This window comes from Eptesicus fuscus, chromosome 3 (genome assembly GCF_027574615.1).
Source record: "Eptesicus fuscus isolate TK198812 chromosome 3, DD_ASM_mEF_20220401, whole genome shotgun sequence".
NCBI classification, from domain to species: Eukaryota; Metazoa; Chordata; class Mammalia; order Chiroptera; family Vespertilionidae; genus Eptesicus; species Eptesicus fuscus.
The window spans coordinates 5,793,616-5,810,522 of record NC_072475.1 but is presented as its reverse complement, the minus strand read 5'-3'; the positions used below and the strand labels follow the sequence as shown (position 1 = coordinate 5,810,522).

The following is a 16,907-nucleotide window of genomic DNA, read 5'->3' as shown; positions in this document are numbered from 1 at the left end:
TTCCTAGCGGGTTTCTGCTTCGATTAGAGCTGTCAATGCCTCAATTAGTGCCTGCTCGCCTCCCGGGGAGGGACCGTGCCACTTGTCGCTTCACAAGCCTCTGAGATCTAAACCCCCGAGAGCCGCTGGGTCATAAAATATCTCCTGGTTAGAGTGCTGTTTGCCAGGAGCCCCTCTCCTGCCACCTCTGCCTGGGAAGATTTATCAACTGCCACAAGCCAGAGTGCCGCCTGCCAGCAGTTACACTGACAATACCCCCAAGTGAGGGTCTCCTGAGATTACCCTCAGTGCATATGTATGCAGGCATGCTGATGTGTGTGTGTGTGCAAGTATGCTCTTGTGTGTATGCAGGTGTGCTAGGGAAAGTGTGTGTGCATGTTAGTGTGTGCATGCATGTGTGTGCAGGCATGCTAGTGTATGTGTATGCACAGACATGCTAGTGTGTGTGTGCGCGCACAGGCATGTTGTGTGCAGGCATGCTAGTGTGTGTGTGCGTGTGTGTGTGTGCGTGTGTGTACGCACAGGCATGCTGGTGTGCAGGCATGCTTGTGTGTGTGTGTGTGTGTGTGTGTGTATGCACTTATGTCCTGGCATATTTGCTCCTGAGCTAGGACAGATCTCCCTCGTCTGGGGTCATTAATCTTCCAGTTCAGTGCGTGAGGAGAATTCCCCCTGCTCTGAATTCAGAAGCAAGGCGGATGGATCTGGCTCCCCCAAGGCTGGGCTGAGCCATTGCTTGTTTTTCAGGAGAGGTGTTTTTGTCTCTGCAAAATCATTGTTGTTATTTTTTATCTGCATGGCCTCTCTCCACCCGCCATGGCTTAGCAAACCCATAGAAGAGGACAGGAGACCATCTGGGCACTTTGAATTTTTTTTCTTTCTGAGAGACAACCCTTTTAAGAAAAGAAAGAAAGAAATAACAGTATATTTATATGCTAACAAATATTATTAAAATGCACATCATCTTGGCTTTCATATAAAATTTCGGAGAAAGAATTTAAAATAATCAAATGCTATAGTGGCTCAGGAATTGTCATTTATGCCTCCTTGCACATGTATGTGCACACATGCACATGTGTACATGTACACACCATGCACATATAGAATAAAGCATATTCATGCATATAGTCACACACATGTGCATGTGCCACACACACACACACACACACACACACAGAACCTTGTATAGATCCATGGCAATAATCCCTTTGAAAACACCACTCAAAACCCTCTTCTCGGAAAGTAATCAGACCCTCACCCCATTCTTTTCATACCAAGTTACCAGAATTTAGCACTTAAAAAAAAATCCCATTTTCCTTTTTCTAAACATATGCTGTCAATTTTCTAGATAACATGATAGATACAGCCATTATATTATTTATCAAATCTATTAATATTTCATTTAAAACCCACAAAAGTGAAATGTGCATTCAAATATATTTTATTTATTGCTCAAGCTTTCTAAAAGCCCCACATCACATTTAAATCGGTAAAATCTCTATGGCACCATTGGCCTCGCACTGTTTCTGGCTTTCCTTTCTGGGTCTTGCCTGCACACAGGTCCCTTCAGCCTCGGTGAATGTAAATCTAGTTCAGAAAACAAGTTGTGGATGTGAATGTTCGCTAGAGAACAAATAACTAATATGATACACCCTGTACAACCCTGCACCTGACCTTCGCAGTTGCTTTGTACTGAGGGAGTGGCCCCATGGTGCCCACGGAGGAATCGGCTCCGAGTGGAAACACTCATCCACGTGGCTAGCCCGTGCATTGGCAGAGCCAGCTCCTCCAATTCAAATCCTGCAGTGTTTCCACCGCACCCTCTCCCGCGGCGAGGGGGAGGCTCTGGGGGAGCGGAGATGGGGAGGGATGTTGCAAAGACCGGCTGTGCAGGGGGCTCTCACCTGGAGGGCTGTTCAACAGATTCCTGGTCCCAGAATTTGCATTTCTAGCAAGTTCCCCGGTGATACTTCTGCTGCCCGTTCAGGCACCCCTCTTGAAGAATCACTGCTGCAGACAAATTAGTAACAAAGATAGATGGTGAGACTGCAGACTTGTACAACTATTGTTGGCAGCTGTTTGTCTCATCAATTTAAAGTTATACACACACCTTGGCTAGCAATTTCACTTCTCTAAATGCTCCCGAGAGAAATTCATGCATAAGTGTCCGGGGTTCACGTGCAAAAAATGTTTACAGTCCCATTGTTTGCAGTGGCCAAAATCTGAAACCTCACAAATAAATAAACCGTGAGATATTAATACAAAGAAATAGTATGCAGCCATGAAAACATTTACAGGCACTATATATATATATACATATATATATATATATATATATATATATATATATATATATACACACACACACACACACACACACACACACACATAATATATATACTAGGAGCCCAGCACATGATTCGAAATCACGCAGCACCACCCACCCTCGAGTCACCAGTCCAGCCCTGCCTCCCTCCCCGGGCCCCGCAGCAGCCATGGCCACTGCCAGTCCAGCCCTGCCTCCCTCTCTGGCCCTTGAAGCAGCTGCGGCCGCTGCTGATCAGGCTCTCCCCAGTGCAGGTGCGCAGAGGCCCCTGCTGCCCCGCCCCCAATGCTGCGCGCACAACCTCCTCCTGTCCGGTCAACCCGTTATGGCATCCCGGTTAATTAGCATATTTCTCTATTCATAGATAGATAGATAGATAGATAGATAGATAGATAGATAGATAGATGATAGATAGATGTGTGTGTGTGTGTGTGTGTGTGTGTGTGGTAGATGTCACATAGATATCACAGAGAATGTAAGAAATAAGACACAAAACAATGAAGACAGGATGAGAATATTACCTATACAGTTCAAATCCAGGCAAGACTAATCTCGGTTGTTTATGGATGCGCATCTAGGTGGGAAAGCATACATAGGTTGCCGGCGTTCTCCTGTGTGACCTTCAATGAGACATGCAGTCTGTCTGCGCCTCACTCAATAACTGCCCTCCTAAAACCAGTGTAATAATTGCACCTACCTCCTAGGGTCGCTGTAAAGATTAAAAGCTCCTAAAACTCTCAGCATAGGAGTTAATACATGTTAGCTATAATTATCATCATCATTATTATACCAGGCGTCTTTAAAAGGACTTGAGGCTGGCAAATGATAAAGACATGCAGGAGAAAATGATGACCAAATTAAATAAACCAAATTTTATCACCAAACCCAGATGACCAAATTAGCAGAACGACATACACAGTGGCTGCAAGCCAATGAGACCCTGTCCTCAGTGGCCAGATGCAGATATTGACGCAGGATGAAGACCAAGTGGTCACAGTGGCTTCAAAGAAAAGGCGAAATGTCAGAAATTAAAAAGACGGTGTGGATTGCAGGGTCAGCGTCCTGGGCACTGACCCACCTTTACAAGCATCTTCAGGTGCAAGAAGCCTTGGAATGCCCTAAAGAGGGAGGTGCCAGGAGACCCTGCCCTGAATGCCAGGGAGCTGCTATCCACAGAATGTGAGACGGGTCACCACCAGGACCACTCATGGGATGTGGTTCATCTTCTCTCCCTTTGCTTCTCCGTGCTGAACAGCTGTACGTCAAGACCTGCTCAAAAGTTAGAACATGGCTTTGGACCTCACTATGTTGTCCAAGCCACTGGATGCTGCTGGTTCTGTTTCCACAGGAACTTCTTGCCTTCCAAGAACTGTATCAGAATACTTTATTTTTTAAAATAAATCTTTATTGTTGAAAGTATTACAAATGTCCCCTCCCCCCCCCCCATTAACTCCCTGCAGCCCGCCCTTGCCCCCACCCCTGCCCCAGGCCTTCATCACCCTATTGTCTGTGTCCATGGGTTATGCATGTATGCATACAAGGTCTTTCGTTGATTACCTCCTACCCATGCACCCTCCCCCGCCTTCCCTCTGAGATTCTGCACTCTGTTCCATACTTCCATGTCTCTGGATCCACTCTGTTCATCAGTTTATTTTGTGAATTAGATTCCACATATGAGTGAGACTAGGTGTGTATCAGAATACTTTAGAGCAGTGGTCACCAACCTTTCGGACCTCACAGACGACCAGTGATCCGTGAACCACCGGTTGGCAACCACTGCTTTAGAAGGCAGAGGGATCTTTGCAGCCTGTTGGCCAGACACTTGCATTCCTATGGCGCTCTCCATTGGCCATCTGGGTGTCCTGGTGATGTGGGGGTAGGCTTCCCTGGAGCCAGTGATCGGAGAGAGAGACAGAACTTCGGTGCTCAAGATGGAGCCACAGTCCTTTCATAATCTAATCTCAGGGTAACTCCCACCACTTCTGCCATATTCTGTTGGTCACAAAGACCAGCAACTCTGGTAAAAGGTAGAAGGTGGCTAAAAGGATGGTTTGCATGCTGGGATTCAAGGATCACTGGGGGTCACCATGGGTGATGGCTACACACCACTGATTAATATTTTTTCTAATTAATATTCTGGACCTCATCCATTTTTTCATAATATAGTTTATATTAATAAATTTAAAAAATTTTTACTTTCAGTGATGACAAGAAATCAAAGTCTACTTATTATTTTTTTCTACCTAATTATTTAAAAGTTTTATTTTTGGGCAAACATAGCGTCTATGTACATGACCAGACAAGAAGTGGGGGGAAAAGGAAGAAATGATCTGCCAACGTCTATGTGAACTGGAAGGAAAGTACTGTTAATATTTGGGGGTTAACATTCATACTTGTCATGCAAAATAAATCCACTTTCTTCCAATAATGTGACTTGAAACGAGTTCAGCGTGAATATGATATAAAACCTAAGTGTTCTCCGAGTTTACGTTGACGCAATTAATCATGTCGCCAGGCCCTGGCCAGGCTGCCAGGCAGTGGAGATGCTGTCAATCTTGTTAAAGTTTAACAGCAAATGCAGCCCCCGGTAGCCTGGAAACACATATTTGATTAATGGTTATAATCAAAGGAGCTTCATTATGTAAGCATAGTAGCCCAGCGAGGCGGTGTTTCCGTGTGTGCTAAGAGCTGATTAATTCCTGGCTGGAGAGCTCATTTCCTTCATGGGGATTAGAGCCGCCCAGGAGGCAGCCTCAGGAACAATAAGTTGTGTGGACAGGAGGAATCTCTGCTTCTGCGGGGTCTTTCTCTCCACACGCGGTGGGCGCCCCTCACCACATCCGGGGGGCGGTGGGGACTGCAGGTCTCTTTGTTCTCACGGAGGAGGAAGTGGAGATGCAGCGGAGAGGCCCAGACCTCAAAGCAGAAAAGCCTGCGAAGGCCTGAGCAGAAGCAGGCACCGACCTGCGAACCATCGCGCTCGCGAAGCGCTGCAGACGTTATCGGGACAAAGCTCTGCACACCAGTGACCGCAGGAGCGTTAGTCGCTGTCGCCACAAGGTGGAGGCAGCCCCAGAGTCCAAGGGTGGATGACGGATAAGCAGAATGTGGCCTCTACACACAATGGAATATATTCAGGCATAAAACGGAATACAGTTCCGACACGTGCTGTAGTATGGATGGACCGTGGCCACATTGTGCCACGTGCAATGAACCAGTCTCCAAAGGACAAATGTCATTTGATTCCTCCTTCACAAGGCCCTGCAGTGGTCAAATTCCTAGAGGCAGAGAGCATGGTGGGCGCCAGGGGCTGAGGCAGCGGGCAGCGGGGAGTGAGTGTTCAATGGGGGCAGAGTTTGAGTTGGGGAAGATGAGAAAGCTCTGGAGATGGACGAGCGTGAAGGTGGCACACGTTGTGGATGCACCGAATGCCCCTGAACTGTATTCACACTTAAAACTGCTTAAAACGGCTCAGCCAGCATGGCTCAGTGGTTGAGCCTTGACCTATGAACCAGGAGGTCAAGGTTTCATTCCTGGTCAGGGCACATGCCTGGGTTGTGGGTTCGATCCCCAGTAGGGGGCATGCAGGAGGGAGCCAATCAATGATTCTCTCTCATCATTGATGTTTCTCTCTCTCTCTCCTTCTTCCTTCCCCTCTGAAATCAATAAAAATAGTAGTATATGTATTTTTTTAAAAAAGTGGTTACAATGGTGACTTTATGCTAGATTCCACATATGAGTGAGACCATGTGTGTATTAGAACACTTTAGAGCCGCGGAGAATGTGTGCCGTGATTGGGAAAGGCCGTGTGGGTTCCTTGCGGCCCCCCGGATGTAAGGAACCGCAGCTATAATGACAGATCATGCTGACAGGCGGCTCTGTGTTAGAGAGGGGGCTGGGGGCTTCTTTCTTAGGGTCCGCCTTTGTACCCACAGCCTCCTTCATCATGGTGGTAGGGAAAGAGGAGGCCCTGGGGCCCCATCCTTCTTCATGAATGTGGTTAGTGATGCCACGTCCCTCAGTACCCTGCCCCCCCCCCCAGCTTCTTTACCCGCCAGGTCACCAGGCTGCCCTTTCCACCAGTGACAGGGGCGGCTGCTGAGGCTGGGGCTCACCAGCTCCAGGGCCAGGGTCCGGAGTATGTAGGTCCCTGAGCTCCCAGGAGCCTGCACTTGGGGTTTAATGGTCTTAGGCTGCCATCTTGAAATTTGTAATAATTTTGTCTTTATTGTGTATTTTATAAGTGAGGCCCAGTGGAACAGTAGGGCATGAACTGGGGACTTGGAGCCTTCACCCTCATGTCATCTCACCTCCGTGACCTCCTGCGCCCCAGACTGGGTGCTCAGCTGCCTGCTCTCCTGTGCCTAGGCCTCCACTTCTCCGCATCCATCCAGCAATCACTGTGGTTTTTCACCCACAGGGACTTGGGGGCCGGGGGGGGGGATGGAGGGGAGGGGAGCGGTGTTGGAAGATCAGGTTGGGCTTCGTAGTGGCAGCCCTCGCCGCCCAGAGGCAGCAACACCACAGAACATCCTGGGGTGACTCTGGGAGCCCTGGGATCATCCTCCAAACCCCAGGGAGTGGTGGTCACCTGGTGGGAGCCCCGGCCGCTGGTAGGACCCACATATGTACACGCCAAGTCTCAGGTCGGGTCCTGGGTGCCCAGAGGGTCTGCACTGACCCAGCCCCACGCCCGAGGGAGCAGGACATTATAGAAACATCAGTCATTGTGGCATGTGGAAACAGAGGCCTCAGAAGAACGAAGCAAGCTTTGGATTTAGGAGGTTAAAGGCACCCTCTCCCTGCCGTTTGAACAAAGGGCTCCACGTTGTCTCTCTGCTCTGGGTCCCACAAGTCCTGTCTCTCACACACGCAGTGGGCTTGCAGGAGCCAGACTGGGTCCTGTCTCACAGCTGAGGAAACGGAATGTCAAGGGCATCGTGGAGGCTCTCCCCGAATGGGCTCAGCCCCCGAGAGAGGGGCTTCCACGGAGGTCCCAGATGCCCCACACCCCTGCAGCCAGGGGCCCTGCACCCCGTGGACCGGCCTTGGGGCTTTCTCTGGGGGCAGACAAGGGTGCTTTGCACTTGGATTCAGAAGACCTGGGTGTCCTCTAGATTTTCCGTACAACCTGCAAGGCTTTAGGCGAATCACTCAGCTCCCCGGCCGTAATCTAGTTATGACTAAAAGTTCCCTTCCCTCTGAGAACACACATGTTGCCCTGAGATCATGTATGTAAAAGTGATCTGAAAGTTAAAGGGTACAGGAGCGCATATGTATTATTTACTACGAGCGGCTTAGCCTAGACTGCTAGTGCCCCAGACCCTGGAGGACAAAAGGAAGGAGTCGTCGTCATAGGGAGTGAAGGGACTGGCTTTACTGCATTCCTCTTGTGGTGAGGTTGATGTTTTAAAAATCTAACTAGATGAAGTAGAGCTTTGGTCCAGGGGTCGGAGAGGGCAAAGGGGGAAGAGGTTCTCCTTTAACCAGTTTCAAACCCTCCAGTTCTCTGGTTCTTTGTAAAACAAGGAGGAGGGGGATAAGATGTCAAGTGTGAAAGGAATCCTAAAATTCTTTTACATTTTAGTCTTAATTATCCCCCCTTCAAAGCAGTTGTTTGGTGCCTGGTTCTCTTGGATCGTGTGCATAGACCTCTGTTAATATTAATTTAGATGCAATGGATCTGCTAGGAATGCTGCTTCTATGCATCTCACCCATATTTGTAGCAGAATTTGGAATCTGGTGCTACTTAAAATGCTACTTATAACTATGTCTTGGGTCATTTCTACGGCCAGAATTTCTATCCCACGGGGTTGTCATTTGGATTAAATACATGCATAATATGTGGAAAGGTTCCTGGCATATAGTCAGCATCCATCAAAGTTCGCTATTGTTGTTATGGAATTGTGTGTGAGAGAGACAGAGGGAGAGAGGTGAAAATAGGGAAGGAAAGAGGGGGTGAAGAAAGTGGGGATTAGGAAGAAAAAGGGAAAGGATAGGAGAAGTACAGATGGGAAGGCTTGGGGCTCACCCAGTTGCGTTGTTTCAATCCCTTTGAGATTGGGTCCATTGGAGAGCTTTAAGTTAATCCATTCCTGAGCCTGCCTCAGCACTCCTAGGTGTCAGATGAGAAAACGGAGTCCCAAGGCATTAATGGTCTTGCCCATTCTTAGCCCTATGTCCCTGGGTGGCATGAGGTTGGACCCCCGCTGCTGGCTCCCAGTGTCTTTTTTCGCCTCCTCTTCTGCTGTGACATGTGTGACAGGGGCACTGCTCTAGCCCAAGACCCCAGGCCCCTGGCCAGAGTCCAGGCCTGCACCCCAAAAAACAGGATCTGGGCAGAGGGCCCCCATCTCACTGCTTGATATTTGAGACCTCCCCTACATCTGTGTTTCATAGAATAATGACAATGATGTGTCCAGTGAATTTTGATGGGCTGATGAGATAACAGTGAAGATCATTTCCACTCATGTCTGTGTATGAAATGTGCAGTGTGGAAGCCAGGCAGTAGGTATATGGCTGCCCAATGTTCTATGTGTTTGAGATATTTCATAGTCAAGTGTTGTGGGGAGGGATATAAAGACAAGTAGCTGAAGAAGCAGTTTAAAATGTTCATGTGTCAGAACATCTCTCTCCCTGACCCTCCCAGCTGGACACTCAAGTGTTCCTGCCTCTGTTGTCCAGCTTGGGTGCTGGGACAGCCTAGTTGCCTTGTTCTGGGTCCCACATCCCCCTCTCCCACTTCTGTTCTGACCATTTGATGGAATTAAGGGGCTTCTCAGGATGCAGGACCTTCCTGCTCAAACAGGGGAAGTCCTGGGCATTGGGCATTGGGGTCATTATTGATGATGAGTCATTAGAGTCAGATCCTGGTTGACTCTTGTATCTGGGCCTTGGACGCTCATTGCTCTTCTCTGGTTTCCTTTTTTCTTCTCTGTACAATGAAGGAATTGAGCAGATGGTCGGGACAGGCAGGTTGTCTAGCCAGGGTGCTTAGTCTTCCCTTTTGTTTCTTTCTCAGTGATATTTTCAGCAGAGCTGGAGACGGAGAGAAAAATAAAAATCTGTTTGAATCAGTTTTGTTTTATTGATGGAGCCATTAAAACAGGAGAGTATATTTTAGAACTAATCTTTAATGTCAGTGATTGATGAAATTTTCATTCTCTCTGTAGCCTTGTGTTGAAAAATCAATGCATGCATCTGTCATTGCTGAATTACCTGTGCAAAGGTGCAGGGACGCACCGTTCATATGTGTAGGTTTACTGTCAGGAATAAGGTTAGTTATTGTCTTGGAAAACTCACCAAGTTATCCATGCCTCAGGTCTTGTGGGGACACCCTTTCAAATCATTAATGTTGAGACATGACCTCCTATGCAGGGTTCTGGTCGATGATAAACAACTAGCTGTGGGATGGAGGGAGGGAAGAAGTGCTGATTTCTAGCACTGGCCAATTTCAGTGGTGTAAATGCTCCCACCATTTCCCATCTCATGCTCAATAGGTAATGGCCCCGGAGGGCAGGTGCACAATCAGCCCTCCTGGCTGGTCACAGCAGAGCACTGCCTCCTGCATCTTTCTGCTGCAATGGAGTAGGTCACATGAAGCTCCTTATACCATGAGAATGCAGACTTGCTGAACACAAAGGTACCCTGATTATGAAGGAAATTTATAAATTGATATTAACGAAGTAAAACAGCATCCTCCATGGGTCAGTTTTGCAGGAGAAGCACACAGCAGGCCGTCTTTGAACAAAGTTCTCTTGGTCTGGATTTTCTTTGCTCCTGTTGGCAGAGTGGGCGGGTGGACACAGCCTCTCCTTCGTTCCAGTCCTGGTAAAATGCCCCATCCATTTGTTACACTTCAGAAATCCGTGCAGGGAGCACTGCTCTCAGTGTCCATGACTGTGACAAGTGAAAAGGCTGTGTGTCTGACATCAGCATTGTGAAGAGTCATGATAATGACCCATTTCTTTAAAAAATCCTTTGGCCATTCTTTTAAAGGCTGGAAATACTTGGGTTATATAGGAGAACATGGGCTTGCCAGAATATTTTTGACCAAATAGAGAACTTATTAACCAGAACTAATATATCCATTGTGGTGGGACCCTCTTCTGAAGGAGAAATAGAAGTAAAAAGATAAGCATATTTTATAGAGTAAGGTGGGCGAAACCTAAACCAGAAACTCATAATTTAGGTAAGGCATGCCTCCCATGTGGAATGCAGAAAAGCTTTCCTTTTCTCTTTTCTTTTTTAATGTTTTTATTGATTTTTCAGAGAGAGGAAGGGAGAGGGAAATACCGAGACAGAAACATCCATGATGAGAGAATCATTGATCGGCTGCCTCCCGCACACCTCACACTGGGGATTGAGCCTGCAACCTGGGCACATGCCCTGACCGGGAATCCAGTCATGCCCTCCTGTTGACGCTCATAGGTTGACGCTCAACAACTGAGCCACGCCCGCCAGGGAAAGCTCTTCATTCTCAGGAAAAGGCAGAAAAGTCCTCAAAGCAGTTCTGTGTTGTTCTGGAGAGCAGCCAGGCGCCCTTCTCGCTGGCTGTTGTGAAGTCATAGGAAATCCCATCCCAGATGAATACCCCTTCACTGTGCATGTGCTCCCCAAATGGCAGCTCGTAAGGTAGGACAGGAACCCTTATTTCACAATGGTTCACTCTCGCGGAAACGTAAAGAAGAGCGAGAGATGAAATACACTGGACTTGGGAAGTGACCACACTTGCCATGTCCTGCAGGAAATCTGTTTTTTTCATGCCCTGCCCTTTTGCAAACACTGCACCGTGGGACTCCTCTCCGTAGCCTTTAGGTTCCCAAGACACAGTGAGGCGATTTCCAGAACACAGCTTTGCAGTGGAGTTTGCTCAGCTGTGCTCTGCACGGGGCTGAGGAAAGCTGGCTGCTTGCTGGAGGGACCATGCAGGGGCCAGGTGGTCACGTTTCAAAGCTAAAGTGTATGTGAGTTTCACAGTTTCTGATTCATGCTTCCCAGCTTTGAAAAGGAGGAGAGGAAGTAAACTCGGGCTTACACCAGATTTATTCACAGTTTTGCAATTTAGGCCACTTGTGGCGGCTTTGGGATCTTTAATTGTAGTGACTTAGCCCTCAGACGTTATAAGAAAAAAATCCTTGGTTAGTGAATTTGAGCCCAAACTGAAGATGTCTTTAGTAAAGGAGCCTTCAATCAAAGCCCACACTCACTCCTCACCTGAAGGAGGCCCTGCCATCAGGTCCATGGGATACCATCCGTGTGGGCTCATGTAGCACGGACTCTGTGCTGGCTCTTTTAATCCTCTCAACAATTGTCATCTCCATTTGACAAAGGACATAACTGGGGCATTAAGTGATTAAGTGAAAGCCTAAGGTAGTGGTTCTCAACCTTTCTAATGCCGCGACCCTTTAATACAGTTCCTCATGTTGTGGTGACTCCCAACCATAACATTATTTTCGTTGCTACTTCATAACTGTAATTTTGCTACTGTTATGAATTGTAATGAAAATATCTGTGTTTTCCGATGGCCTTAGGCTCTACAGCAGCGGTTCTCAACCTGTGGGTGACGACCCACAGGTTGAGAACTGCTAGCAGGGTCGCCTAAGACCATCGGAAAACACAGATATTTACATTACGATTCATAACAGTAGCAAAATTACAGTTATGAAGTAGCAACGAAAATAATGTTATGGTTGGGGGTCACCACAACATGAGGAACTGTATTAACCCTTTGCACTCACTTGCTTTTTTCTTGATTCCTTTATTCTAATGCTAACCATGTCGAGTCACACTCGACATCCGAGTGCAAAAGGTTAAAGGGTCGCGGCATTAGAAAGGTTGAGAACCACTGGCCTAAGGTTACACAGTAAGCCGGCGGCAACCACCCAAAACCATGAGTATGCAGCTGGGTGTCCTTACATCCTTCCTACAGAGCCATCAAATAGAAATCATTTTTTCCAATACAGAGCATGTGCCATATTTCCCCAAGAGTGTAGACCTGTGATTACGGTCAGCTCAAAACAATTCTAGTCTCCTATTGCAGAAAAATTCAAGATAATAATGGATAAATAAAGTAGCATATTTCTTTCTCATGTCAACTTCGTCTGCAATGAGGCAGGCCAGGTTTGAGAGGACAGCTTCAGGGTGTCATCCAGCACCCAGGTTCCCATCGTCAAAGTCGCCTCATGGCGCAAGAGGGCTGCCGGGGCTCCAGCTCTCAGTTCCTGAATTCAGGCGAGCACAGGAGGAAAAAGAGGAAGCCCAAAGGGAGTCCATCCAGCTGAGCATGCCTCCCCAAAGTCCTAGATATGTCATTGCCTTGAACTCAGTCATATGGCAACACCTAGCTATAAGAAAGGCTCATGAACACACTGTTTGATTCAGGCATATTTTATGTATTAACATGTAACAGTGTTGCCTGTTAAAAACTTGGGGGAAAAAGGAAAAGTGGGCTTGGGGAGGCAACTGGAAGTTTCTGCTCGAGGTCAGTGGTCCATGTCTACTGTTGGAGTTTACGATGGCCCAATGAATCATATCCCTGGGTTCAGAATCAAGCAAAGGATAGACATTTTGTAAATTTTTAGGGCTACTTTGGAGGCTCTTAGACACAACTTATGATACTTCATTTGTCTCATAAATATATGGTTGAGGTTTATGGTTAGATTGAGACAGCACCACTATAAAGAAAATTCTCGCTCTATGATTAAAGGAAAAGTGGTATGGAGACATGTCAGGAGAAGCTCACAGATTGGCCTGGCCTCTCCCATAACTACATTCGGGGAAGTGGTCCCCAGCACCATGAGCATGTGTCACAGCATCATGGCAGGCTGGGCTCCATGCAAGGCTCCGTGCACTGAGCAGGTGTGCCCACTGCCCAGGGCACAGAAGTCCAACGTGCCTGCCCAGTTCCTCCTTGGTCAAGGTGTGAGCTTCCCTTTCAGCTCTCCATCCACACACAAGATGTGCAAGTTCCACATATCCCACTCCAAGGGGTCCAGTAGCACCCAGAACTCTGATGGTACAGGGTGCGAAGTTGAAGCAGGAGTATCCACGACTGAGGAGAGAGACGGGACCAGTGGTCCATTCTGCTTCCTGCTCCTCCCGGAGCCGAGGCGTTTGCTTCTCCCTTAGTCAGTGTGGCTTTTTTTGTGGCTTATATTCTTGCTCTGAAGATGGAGCTATTTGAGGAGCCCGGGTTGGAGGTCTCACGTTGAGTTCCCTGCCCTCAGGTAGCAGAGTTCTGGCATCACACTATCTCTGGCCTTCCAACAGCCACTTTGGATCCTGGCTCCTGGGTTTTCTCCCACTTTCCTATAAATTTAGTCTGTTACCCAGCCTTTCCAGGTGGTTTGGGGACTGGGAGTGCGATCTTTTGTCACGCACTATACTGCCAAGAATGGAAGTCTACAGACAAATATGAGGTGGGGGAGAGGGAACTTGAGACATTCCCTCAACGTTTCACAAATCCAGGTTCCTACTTTCTCAGTGAATCGGGGATGCGATTTCCTGCCTTAGGTCATGCGAGAAGAGGAGGTCTGAGGTCTCTCAGCGACTATGAAAGTGGGTAGCGATGGTGGGAAATGGGGGTGTCTGGGAGGAATTTCAGGGATTGGTCAGCAATGATCAGAGCTCCGCCTACACTCCTTAGTAAGGTTTCATGTCGGTCATTGAAAATGGTAGAAACACTTGTGATTACAGAACATGGAGCATAATTCTTAATGGAAGCCCCCTTCCCAGTCCAATTGTCAAGTACAGTCTTTTTCCTAAGTGCCCTAGGGGACGTGGGCCATGCCTGGGACCCACGTCTGCCCTCATGGGATTGGAAGAGAGAGCCATCCCCTGTGCGTGAAGCCACACGGCAGCGTTGCTTAGGGTTCACTGGGTCACGTTTCATTTTTCTGCCACCTCCCCTCTATTTTCATCCCGATTCTAGCTCAGCGGTTTCATGAGTAGGTTTTATTTTGGAGGAACGTCTCTTGGAGAATGACTTAGCCGAGTGTTACGGGGACATCGAGACCCCCTCGGGGCCGAATAAGTCGTTTCCCTTTGGGTTTTCAGTTCCTGCCATGATCACGTCCTATCCCAACACCACCCTGGCCACTCAGGGGCAGAAGAAGGAAATGAGCTGCACGGCCCACGGGGAGAAGCCCATCATCGTCCGCTGGGAGAAGGAGGACCGCATCATCAACCCCGAGATGGCCCGCTACCTGGTGTCCACCAAGGAGGTGGGCGAGGAGGTGATCTCCACTCTGCAGGTAAAAGCATGGCACGCCCCGCAGATCAGAATCTAAGCTCATGGGCTGAATGGGCCTGTCTTCCCACCTGGGTGGGTGCGTGTGGGGGATAAACAAGCAGCGAGCAAGCTTTTGGAGCTTTCTCATGAAGCACCACTTCCCTCCCCTTCATCCAGAGAGATTAGCAAGGAGCTGCAAAAACCGTGCTTTCTCCTCAGTGTTAGTAGGAGTAAAATTATTACAAACACGGCAGGGAACCCAACTGTAATTTAAAAACAAAAACAAAAACAAAAAACCCGAGAACTAGAGTTCCTTCAAGGCAGTTCATCCTGGAGGAATGGCAGCCCATGCTGTCGCAGGTTTTAACGTCCCATAAAAACAGAAGTTGGATGCGCGTTGGGATAAAACAGTGTAAGGAGAAATATTTTGCTTCTTTGGCAAAACCCAACGTAACAAAACCCTGTCCTTCAAATGCAATCACAAACGCTAGAAAAAGGGGTGCTGGTCTCATATTGTGTGGCACAATTGGTAGCCAATTGAGTGATGCTTTGAGCCCGGGGGGTGGTGATGCTATCGCACACAAGGGGAAGAAGCGGGTGTCTGAAACTTGGGTGTCCATTCACTCGCTGGTCGGGCCCTGCAGTCCTCCTGGAGCGAACCTCCGATGAGGGTCTTACAGCCCGAGGCTCTATGGCAGCATTCACAGACCTGTCTCCCTAGGCAGGGCTCCTGTGGGTGCTTTAAAGGCAGGCTGTGGGGATGGGGGCGGGGGTGGGTGAGGGGTGTATACATTGAATATCTATCAACTTGACCATGACATTCTACATAAAGTAGGCATCCAATTTAAGGAGCCGGCAACTGACATCACTAATGTACATGGAAGCCATCGGTCTTTGCCATGGAAATTGTGCTGAAATGATTTGCTGCCAGATGTGTGTGTGTGTGTGTCTCTCTGTGTGTGTGTGTGTGTCTGTGTGTGTGTCTGTGTGTTTGCATACGTGTGCTGGGGGTGGGAGGAGGGTGGGCATGGAGAGATTTTTGCAACCCAAACCCTCACTCTATGTTACTGGATAAGGTGGGTTTCTTTCTGCTTTACACATAGATTTTGCCGACGGTGAGAGAAGATTCTGGCTTCTTCTCCTGCCACGCTATCAATTCCTACGGGGAGGACCGCGGAATAATTCAGCTCACAGTGCAAGGTAGGCAGAGACAGCAGAGGGGGACGCAGGGCTGTTTCGGGACAGTGAGTGCATGCCCAGGCGCAGGCACCTGTGTGGGCGCAGCTTGCTGTGAAACACCTCGCTCCCCGGGAGGTTTGACTATGTGGAAGCAGCATTTGCAGAGCCCCTGAGTATGTCAGGGTGCAGCCCCCACAGGGAACGGAGTCCTTTAAAGGACTTGGGTCATCTGACCCAGCAGCCAGTGCCTTCTCTGCTCAATTTAGGACTCCTCACCCCGGACGATCCGAATGAAAAGACAAGTTTAACATTTGACATTTAACTCAAAATAGCGTTTGAGTTGTAGATTCCAAACTAGAAGAGTGGCATTTAAACCCTCCAGGTTTGGCCCGGCTCTGCGCATGCTCTGAAGATGGGCAGCCTGGGAAAAGGGACGCTTCTCCTCCCCAAAATGAGGGTAGGGAGAGAAGAATGCTCCCCGGGAAAAAGCATCCTCCAGCGTGGGGTGCTGACAGAGCTTCCGGGAGCCACACGCAGCAGCCCCCGCGTCCCGTTCCCCCCCCCCCCCCCGGCCCTCAGGTCTGAGCTCACCCAGTGCCTGTGTCCTGTTGATTGACAGAGCCGCCGGACCCTCCCGAAATCGAGATCAAAGACGTGAAGGCGCGCACAATCACCCTCAGGTGGACCATGGGGTTCGACGGCAACAGCCCCATCACGGGCTACGATATCGAATGCAAAAATAAATCAGGTAAGTCCTTGGTTTCCTCCGGCCTCATGTCCACTTCAAAACGGCCCTGTGTGGTCCTCCTTTTTCCTGGGTCTCACTGTGAGAGCGAACCTGGACTCATGGAAACTCAGGTGGCTCTCTGTCCCAGTTTGTCTCTTTTCTGGGTGAGGTCCCCCACGCTTCCTTGGGTGGAGTTTTCGTGTCCAGTGGCCTCCTGGGCGCGGCTCCGCCACCCTTCTCCTTGAGCCTCAGTCTTGCATTGCGAAGGCCACTGGCATTCTGGCCAGCGATCAGCACGCGGGCAGCTGCTGCCTCCTGGCCACCGTCATGATTCTGTGGTTGCCCTGCACTTCCCATGTGGACTCCTACCGTCTCACAAAAGAGACGAGGAATTAGAGCGCCATCAGCATGTGCGGGGTTAACAGGGTTCTCAGAAGCCACCC

The 16,907-nt window shown here is 48.8% G+C and overlaps 1 protein-coding gene across 1 annotated transcript in view; it reads left to right on the top strand.

Moving 5' to 3' along the window:
* The window catches only part of DSCAM (DS cell adhesion molecule), a 373,478-nt gene that overhangs the window by 245,700 nt on the left and 110,871 nt on the right, over positions 1-16,907 (top strand). Inside the window, exons 12-14 of the mRNA XM_054712828.1 lie at positions 14,384-14,580; positions 15,662-15,758; positions 16,357-16,485. Of these exons, the coding sequence (XP_054568803.1) occupies positions 14,384-14,580; positions 15,662-15,758; positions 16,357-16,485 (423 nt within the window). The remainder of the gene's footprint in view (positions 1-14,383; positions 14,581-15,661; positions 15,759-16,356; positions 16,486-16,907) is intronic.